Below are 10,019 nucleotides of genomic sequence, written 5' to 3' on the forward strand. Positions count from 1 at the left end.
TATAGTCCTGGATCTCTGCTAATAGCCCTATACCACGGTCTTATCCCAGCCTTGGAAAGCCCCTGTTTAGCTCGGCCAACACAAGCAGATGCCCAAAGGCTTGGGGGCCTGGGGCTGAACCACCCTCCTGAATGCCCGAGTTTAAATGCCCCACTCCAACCCTTCTTGTCTGTCCCGCTGAAGACCCTCCATTTGAATCACAGTCTCAGGTGAAGTTGCTCAGGCCTTCCAGGCAGCTCAAGACACTCAGCTGGGAAGTGGGTCAGCAGGCTCTAACCCCCAGCTGCCCTTGCCCCTCCAGGACCACAGGTTCATGTGAAGGTGTCGCTCTGCTAAGTCCCATAAATGCTCATTTCAAGATTCACTAAGAAGGAGAAGGCCTCGGGTGGGAAGCTAGCTATCTCCTGTTTGAGGAAGTGATTTGATACACACCCAAGCAGCAGGCTGTTCCTCGCTAACCACAGAAGAGCGTGAGCCTGGGTAATTACAAGTTCATCACAGAATAACTTAGGCAGTCACAAACTCTCTTGCTGTGTGACTTTGGGAGGTGCCCTGCATCGCATCTGTACAAGAGTCTGACGGCACAACGTCTTACAGGAGCCATCTCTGTTTCATTCAGGATGTCCATGGCTCCCTGGGCAATGGTTGATCTGGCAGAGTGAAAATGGACAGAGTACACAAAAATCAAACAAACTGGCCATTCTGGTACCTCCCAGGAGTGGCTTTAGAACCAAAAGGAGAAACCACAAGAGCTAAAAAGGAAAACGAAACCTTTTTCCTCAGAAGAAAATAACATATGCAGACAGACACACACACAACAAAGCTAAAGAGAAGATTCCAGGGCATGTGTAGCATCCACCACTATTTAAAAGGCTTGACTGTGTGCAGCTCACTGGGGGTTATTCTGTGTGGCTTCTTATAATGGACATGACAAGGAAAGAAACCAGCCCTGACTCCAGTGTCCTGCACACAGATCACACCCACTTGGACCCACCCTGTAACTTACGAAACTATGAGTCCAAAAACAAATCTCCAGAAAGAGACACACTAATACTTAGCACCCTCAACTCTGTTAAATGTCCTGAAGAACCCAGAAGCCTGAGCCCAATCCCAGAACCCCGTCAGCCCCCGAGGCCGGGAAAGGGAACGACGGCTCTCAGGAAAGGCCTGGTGACCTGGTCCTGGTGCTGACGGAGGCACCAGCGGGCACTTGCGGCAGCTGAGCAGAAAGCACTGAGCTTCCCGTGCTCAGGGGGTGGCATCGGCTGGTTAGGAAAGAACCTCCGACACGAGTCTCCGGGCTCTGAGTCACCCTGAGTCTAAGAAAGACACAGCGACTTTGTTTACCTTTGGATTGTATCCCATTGGCAACTGGGGGCCATAATAGAACAATTCTTTACATTTTGGAAATTATTCCGATAACAGGAACAGAAACAATGTGAAGAGGAAAACACAGGCACAAGAGTCATTCATTCCTCGACCGACTGAGGACTGCAGCGCACTGTGTTCTGTTTCTAGAAAAGGTTCTGATTAACAGGGGAACCCTGAGTGCGGCTTCCAACCTCCCAACCCTCCTAGGAGCACGCTGACCTGTACAGCGTGTTCCAGATGTTGGAGATGCAGCACTTGCCAACTGTGCTCTTATACCAGGGTGCTGACTGACCCCGATATGGGGCTCAAGCTTACTCAAAAACTGAAACAAACAATGCCAGATTTCAGGACAGACAGAGCTACAGCCCCGGGGGAATCCAGCCCTGCGTGCAGAAACATGCCTAGTATTTTCAGACTCATAGAACAAGGAATCACTGTATTTGATCCCACGGTCATCTTGAGGATCCATCATTTCCATGAAAAATATAATAAAAACACTCAACCCAAAGCTCCCCAGACACTCTGATCCCTGGGTGGGCCTTAAGTTTGACCCAACAGCCCTCATGTGAGAACCATTTCCTGGGTTCCAGCCTGGAGCGAGTTGGGAAGCCAAGAATTATGAGATGCTCATCTCCTCATCTCTAAGGATGATCACGGGACTTGCATTTATACCAAAGTTTGAATGTGTTAACTGTTAGTTTTGGAAGCTGCCCCTCACATTTAAAGGAAAGCACCGGGTCATCTGCTGTGGATGACGTGACTTGAAGTTCCCTTTCACCCGTGTCAGAGTTTCCTGAACACAGCAGCTGCAGTGCCCACCCCACTCTGCATGTCTGAGCTGGTTCAATGCCCCTCTCACAAGCCAAACCCGTGCCCTCTGCTCCGACAGCTTCTCTGGGCTCCAGCTTGTTATTCACTCATTGCTGGACTCCGAGGGCAGCCCCACTCCCATCTCTCCCACACTTTTCCTGCACAGGCGAGCCCTTTGCCATCCAAAGAAATCACTGTATCTTTCTGGGCCGTGGTTCCTCTATGTTGTTCTTTCCATCTCTAAAGTTGTGTTTTAAATCCTCCATTTACCTATCTATATACAAATTTCACATACATGCATGATAGTATTGTCCTTGCTTTTTCAAAACAGACCTTTTATTTCTTCTTACTTGCTTCCCGCTTCCTACAGAAGCATTTCCACATCCCCACACAGGGAGTCCGACTGACGGGCTTATGTAGGTTTTTCTTTCCACGTGTGCACACATTTATCTGGGTTTTATTATTCTTTAAGGGGATGATCTGAGACAGACTTTCTGCACTTTGCTTTTCTTTCTAGTCCTACCCCATGGAACTTCCTGCACGTCACGTGGCCTGGCCTGGCTCTCACTCCCTTGAACTCTGTATAATATTCCATGCTGTGGAAGCACCATAATATAATCACCCTTTCAGTTGGCATTTACTTTGTTTTCACTTTTGCTCTCTGTTCATTTAACTCCTCACTGTGGTGGTGCTGCAATGAACGTTCCTGGACATCTCTAACGCCTGGTCCCAGTTAGATCATGTGGTCATGCTGTAAGCGCCTCTTTTCCTGTGCTGAGTACAAATCCCCACCTGACATAGGATGCAGAACACCAGACAGCCACTGAGGACCCCCGGCGCAAGTGCCGGGGTCTTACATCTGCTCTGTCACGTCAGACCCCCCAGGGGTGACCAGCACCTGCAGGACATGATGTCCAAGTCCCCATGAAGCCAAGTCCCCACGAAGTGCACCACTCCACCCACCCAAACACTACAGGCCCGTCTGCACGCCTCACTGGTCACTCCAGCCACTCATTGCTGTGTATCCGCCACCCCTGAGCCCCGCTTCGTCCATTGCCCAGCTCTGCATCACACAGCGACACCGCCCTTCTCCAAACTCTTCACAGCAGGTTCAAGGTTGCTTTTCCAGGATGCCTGACTTCACCCGACACAAGTGCAACTGTCTCTTCCTGATGGATTTGTCCAGTGGGAACTAATTTGTTACAAAATTAACATAACAAATAGCTTTAAATTGTACTAGCAGAACACCTATCAATAAAGATCTGAGTAGTGGAAGTGCCTTTGTTCACTCCAGCTCATTAAGCTCCACAAAAAAGGTCTTAACTCTCCACTTTGACAACAAAAAAAACTGAGGCAGAGAGAACTTAGATTTGTCTGAAGTTTCAGAATTAGCAAGAAACATGGCCGTGACTCAGGCTTGAGTCTCCAATTCCAAGTGTGGTTATTTACATCCTCCTCTCCTCAGCTGTCTCTCAGGGGCTCTTGTCCCCACAGCAGCCTGACGGCTCCAAGAGTGACCACAGCAGTCTGACCATCTTCAAGGTCACTTGGAAGCAGGAAGTTCGACTTGCAACCCTCACTGCTCAGGCGTTAGCAGCTACCACTTTTGGTTGTTCCCAGTGAATGTATCCATCTCCTTTCTAAACATGTGCACAACTTATGACTAAGATATGACGCGCCCATATTCTCATTCCCCAAGTACCTTCACGAAGGTGTGAGTGTTTATACACTCAAGTGTCTCACTAGTTTCAGAGAATTCTCAACGTTTTCTACAAAATGCCATATCCCAGTCAAGTGATTGTCTACAGGGCCACCTCAGGAGCCCATCCTCTGCTCACCTACCCAACACCTTTTCCTTATGTGCCAGGGGGGCCATATGCTGGTGGCCCTGCTCGAAGAATCATTTCTGGATTTCTGCATTCTGTTCCAGATGGCGTCTTCACGATGTCTCTCCTCTCCAGCTCCCACCTCGGCACCCCCTGGTCAGGAACTGCAGCGTCTCAGAGTGACAAAGCCCCGCTGTCCACCCATAGGAGCCAATAGCCCCATTCCCTCCCCATCATGAAAACTGACCACCCCTTGTCCCTAAAAGTAGCCCCTTCTCTCCTTCCCAGCCCTTCACAACGATCAACATTACCACCACCATTCGAATCCAAGATCATGAAGAAAGAAAAGACAGACAGTATTAAGTGGTGAGGAGAATAAGAATGTTGGCATTACACAAACGTGCTTTCCAATCCCAGTTCTGCTCTTACAGGTGGGGTGATTTGGGGCAGGTCATTTCATAAGCTCTATGAACCCCCCTTCCTCAATGTCAATGTCATGGAATTGACATTTAAGTTAAAATTAAAATAAGATAATGATTAAATTAAAATAAGATAATACATATAAACTAGATACTTAAAATCTGTATCTCTATCCACCCCCACACACACGCACAGCAAACCCACACCCCCTCCCAGGCAGAACCTGGGACCACGGCTGAAATCACCCTTGGCCCCGAGCCCGGCTGCTCCCCAGGCACAGCCCCGTTTTGCTCATTAGTCCTTAGGGGTTAAAAATAGCACAGGCAGCTAGCTGAGCTCGGTTAATAAAATATCCAGGTTAATTTTAGCATCAAAAAGCTCAAGAGAATATAAAATCCCTGATGCCATGAAGCACGTGTGCCCAGCACGGCTCCTCCTTACAGTCAAATAACCTGCCCAAAGTCACCCAGCCTGTAAGAGCGGGACTTACACACACACAAGCTAATGTAACTTGTATCACTCCCTGAAATTCACAAAATACGTTCTCTAATTGAGAAAACAACTTCTTCGCCCTGTAAAGACTCTACCACTAACAATAACATTTTAGCTGACTAAGCAGGACAACCACCTCATCTGATCCTTATAGGACCCTGTTAAGGGGCACATACTGTTTCCCATGCAGGAAATCAGGTTAAAGATAACACTTTTAGCAGAGTGGACCTAGAACCCTGAGCTCCCGACCCGTGGTCTGGGCTTTTTCACCATGCCCCCCTTCTCGCCAGAGAAGGGAGGCACAGACTAGGGACCCTCCACCACCATTCCCTGGTCTTCTCTCACCTGGCACCCTGCCAGGGACCTCCTGGTTCTGTGATTCTGTTTGCATCTAGGTGGAGGGAGGAGAGAGGCGGGAGCAGGGCCACACACAGGGCCACATTTTGCTGAATGGGAGGAACTGTCAGTTCCAATGTGCTTGTGCTGGACCCAGACTGTCATCGCCCTTCTTGGTGGACACGCTCTAATCTTACAGAGAAGGAACATGAGAGCTTGCTCTGAGCCCAGTTAGCACAAGAGAAGCGGCTCCAAGGAGAAGGAAGGGAGATGGGGTCAGAGGAAGGCCTACAGCAAGGAACACAGGCCAACACACCAAACATATCCAAACTGCACCCTCAGACCCAGGATGAAAATTACTAACAGAGCAAGAGGGCTTTTCTCACTCTGAAGTGCAAGGCTAGGATATTTTTTTAGCTTAAGCGAAATGCCTTTGTATATTGCTCTTAATTAAACACTTTTATTGAGATAAGATGGACACTTAAAAATGAGTAGTAACTATTATGGAAAAAAGGAAAAGATCCCTGGGATGTGAAGCTATCTCACAATGCCTATAGGAGTGTTGGGTCCAAAATAACACTGCCCAGCAGAAGTGCTCTCCTTGTGGGTTTTTCCCCCAATCAGCGCCTACAAATCTTCCAGTTGCTTCCTTTCCAGCTCTAAGTCCTGACTCATGGAAAGTCAAAAGAACACACTTCCTCAAATAGCCATCTCATAGGAAGTGCATTCAGTCTTACATGACATGAAATACTGGTGTAAAAACAGTAATAACTGGTAGACAATGTTTAAGATTTTTGTGTCCAGAAGAACCCTTAAAAATAACTGATATTTAAGTAGGGAAAACAACAGGTCCTTCAAGACAAGGACTCAAAATACTTACAGTAAAAATACCTCACTTTTATTTGTCACTTTCTTATGCATTATCTCATCAGCAAAAGGTAGAAGAAAAAAGAAAGGGGAGGAAGAAAAAAAGGAAGAGATTCTTCCCATTTTCCCCAACTTTAGCTCTCAATGAAACCAAGTACCATCACGCTTTCCAAAACTATTTAAGAACTAAAAAGCCAAGGCTTCCACACCTAATAAACTCTTCATCTGCCCCCCCCCCCAAATGTTCTGCCTTTTTTCTTAGCAACAGTAGTGATATTGCTTACTGGTATAACTTTAGGGAGAATTTTTTATTTTGTCTTTTTCTAGGACTGAGGGGGCGGGTATAATGTAAGCCTGAACAACACTGTCTTATAAGCTCCCACCGGATGCAGTAGACTATAATAGCCTGCATTTTGCAAATGGAAAAATGAGGCTATGAAAGGGGAGGACACTTGCCCTGGGTCATCCAGCAGGCCAACAACAGACATGGGGCATGCAGCCAGCTAGCCTGGAAATAAGGCTCAAAGATGAATGGACGGCTTGGCCAGTGTCTCCGAACAAGGAGAGGCAAGTGTGCATGTGACCGGGTGTGCAGTGACTCATGCACGTCTGCCCCTCCTCCAACTATTATACACTCACACAAGCTAATGTAACTTATTGCATCCCTCATCATCAGGCCTTCAAGCTCAGGGCATTCAGGCAAGTCAGAGCCAAGACCGGCCACAAACAGAGGGCAAAGGAAAGAAATCAGCACACCACCTACCATGCTTGGCATCATGGTCATCCTGTTCTACTAACAGGTTTTCCCTCAAGTTAAATGAGACTTAGCACCAAACCAGCCTGCCCACAGTTCATCTTCCAGTTCTCCAGCCCATGCTCAGACACAGGAGGATGCCCTGTCTGTGCCACGTATAGGCCCTACCTCCCTGCACACACCCCCCAATACAAAGGAGGGACGCCTCTCCAGCCTAGCACTGTAGGTGAAAACCCCCTGACAGGAGAGAATACAGGAGCTTCTCAGAGATGGAACCATGTCCAGTAAGTTGGACGGCTGGTGCACAGGCATTTCTGCCTCACTGCTATAGCCCCCAAATGTAGGAGGGAGATGGGGAGGCTCCAAAGGTTCTAACAATACCCAGACCCCACGTGGGGTTAGAGACGGCAGATGTTCCAGTCACTGCACTAATCCTCAGCAGAGGCGGGTGTTTCTCTCACTTGTTTAAAGTGAAGCACACTTTAGGAGAGAATACCTAACCAAGCAGCGTCTTCTAACCCCCTTCCTTCCACACGAGATCCCTCCGTGTTGGGGCCCAGAACCCTTCCACGAGCATGCACTGACAGGCCAGCATGGCTGCTCTCCTAGACCATCGGGTGTCTCCCTGCCCTACTGTTTCACATCCTATCCTGGAAAGAAATCAATGCTCTCTGCCTAACAAACCACCATTCCTGAACCCTCCTTGAGTACAGTCTCAGACAGCCTGGCTGTGCTGGGACTGGACCACATAGTCCCCAGACCCTTTCCTGCCTGCTGCACCCAGAAGCCTGACACACTCCCCCACAGCCACACCGCCACTCCAATGTTACCCTCCTGTTCCCTTGATTAAGCAATCTCCTCGAATCCTCCAGGGTGACATCTGCCACACAACTGGACCCAGGCATTGGGTTAGGGTTCTTGGCTGAGGAGACCCTAACAGAGGCACTTTTCCCTGCCCTCACTTCAGATGGAATCTCTCAGTATGAAAGTGCAACAGATTTCAATCAAGTAAACAAGAGAAACCCCCCATCTCCAGACAGACTCCTCAAGGCTGAAGTGCTGTCATATCCTATCCGCAGTACTTCTGAGCCAAATATCAACAGCATCTCCGCGATGATCCATAAACCAAAATAAAGCAGACAGGAAACAACACGCTGATTTGGGGTAGCTGGAATTCCTCAGGCAGCATCAAATGTCAGCAACAACTGACACTTCAACAGTCACTGGGTGCCTGGCACGGTTCCCTGGAGCCCTTTTTCATGTGGGAATAGATGAGACTGTGGAGCACTCCCAGAGACAGGGAGGCAAGAAGAACCCCTGAGGATGGAGACACTCTGGGCCCTCAGAAGCCCTCTCCGACACGAACTGCCCTCTTACCCTGCACATTTATGGCATTAATGTGTAACAGTCATTCCAGGCACCGATCTTGTTTTGTTTTGTTTTTGTTGTGGTTTTTTTTTTTTTTTTTTTTTTTGGTGTCGGGGGACTTGTACATCACCCTCCCAAGATAAAACAACTAGGAAAAAGCAAATCTCTCCAGATAAACCCAGGAAGTCCAGATATAGCCCTCCAGCCCACTCCAGAATCTGCATTTCATTTCCCTCCCCCAGCTCTTGAGTCCAGCAAGACAGGCGGAATCCTCCCGGGTGACACGGCCTGAATGGCAGGCCCTGGTGGCCAAAAGCTCCCTCCTGCAGCCATTTCTCAATGGAAGGTGGGGGAGGGGTGGCTCCAGTGTCTCCCTGGGCCACAGTGCGCTTCACACATTCACGCTGACATATGCACACACAAACACATTTATCTCCAGATGTGTGCACACACAGATTTATACACACACAAAAACAGACACATCCACCCACACAGACGTATGGAAACACAGGCACCAGTCAGCAGCAGGACCCGGCCCCACACCCCTGGGGGAACATGTGGAAGAGCTTACACATTCCCAGAAAAGGAAGTTTCTGGGTGCAGCAGCTGGGGGGGAGATGCATTTGGCACCTGAAATGCACGCACCCAGAGAATCCTCACACGCACGCACTCGTTTATGCACACACAGGAACGCACACAGGCACACACCCCTAGCGGGTACGGGATCTGCGTCCTGCACCGCGCCTCCCCCAACGTAGAAAGACCCCAACCCCTGCACTGTGTCTCCAGTAACTTGGGGCCGCTCGCGGCGCAGGAGAGGTGCAGAGCTGCGTTCCCTGAGCCTCGAGACCAACCATCCCCAGAAAGTGGGGAGGGGCCTCGACCCGGGAGTGCGCATCTCCAGGAGCGGATGGGGGACCTGGGGGCGCCCACCCCAAGACCCGCGAAGACCCCGCCGTCCCCGCCGGCTCCCGAGAGCTCACCGATCTTGATCTTCACGCTCTGGAAAACTCGGAGCCCCTCTTCCTCCACCGCCATGCTGATTGGAATTCGCGCGCAGAGCCCCGCGGAACAGCCGGAGCCGGAGCCGGAGCGGCCGCGCAGTACCCGCGCTCTGCGCCCTACCCTGCACGGGGCTAGTCCCGGGAGCCTCCGCCCTAGGGCTCCGCCCATGTGCCCGCCCATTAGCCCTGCCCAGCTGTCCATTGGCGGAGGCTCTTAGAGGGGCAAGGACATTACAGCTCCGCCCACAGCGCGACCCCCAACTACCCATTGGCTGAGGGCTAGGAGGCGGGAGCGAAACTGCTCCGCCCACAGCCCAACCCCAGCTCCCCATTGGCCAAGCCCCTGAGAGGAGCAGGGAGGGGACCGAGAAAACGGGTTTGGGGGGCTGCGGGGAGCGGCGGGGGAGCAGCAGGAGGGTCCGGGGGTGTGGAGAAGCAGCGCGGCATGGAGGCAAAGCGCCGGGGATACTTGGCGGGGCTGGGGGAGGAAACAGGGCGGACGGGGGAGGAGGGGATGGAGACAAGGGGCGGGGTGGGGGGGAGACTAGGCCAAGTGAAGTGCTGTCTGCCCTCGCTGACCCCCAGGCATTTTCAGGGTCCTTACTGACCTCATTTACTTGTCTGTCTCAAGGTCTTCTGACTTCCTCTCCATTTCCCGCCTCTCGTCTTCATAGGAGCCTACATCACACACACACACACACACTCCTGCGTATATAAGATTAATGAAGATAGGGGCCTGTTCTTTTCACTGCCTTATCCTCACTTCCTATG

General features: G+C 50.4%; 1 protein-coding gene across 1 annotated transcript in view; it reads right to left on the reverse strand.

The window, feature by feature from the left end:
* Positions 1 to 9,385, reverse strand: part of RASA3 (RAS p21 protein activator 3) — a 122,360-nt gene extending 112,975 nt beyond the window's left edge. The window contains exon 1 of the mRNA XM_019742076.2: positions 9,228 to 9,385. Coding sequence (XP_019597635.1) covers positions 9,228 to 9,282 — 55 coding nt within the window. The 5' untranslated portion in view covers positions 9,283 to 9,385. The remainder of the gene's footprint in view (positions 1 to 9,227) is intronic.
* Positions 9,386 to 10,019: the final 634 nt, after the last annotated feature.

Source organism: Rhinolophus sinicus, linkage group LG04, assembly GCF_036562045.2.
Source record: "Rhinolophus sinicus isolate RSC01 linkage group LG04, ASM3656204v1, whole genome shotgun sequence".
Lineage (NCBI taxonomy): Eukaryota > Metazoa > Chordata > Mammalia > Chiroptera > Rhinolophidae > Rhinolophus > Rhinolophus sinicus.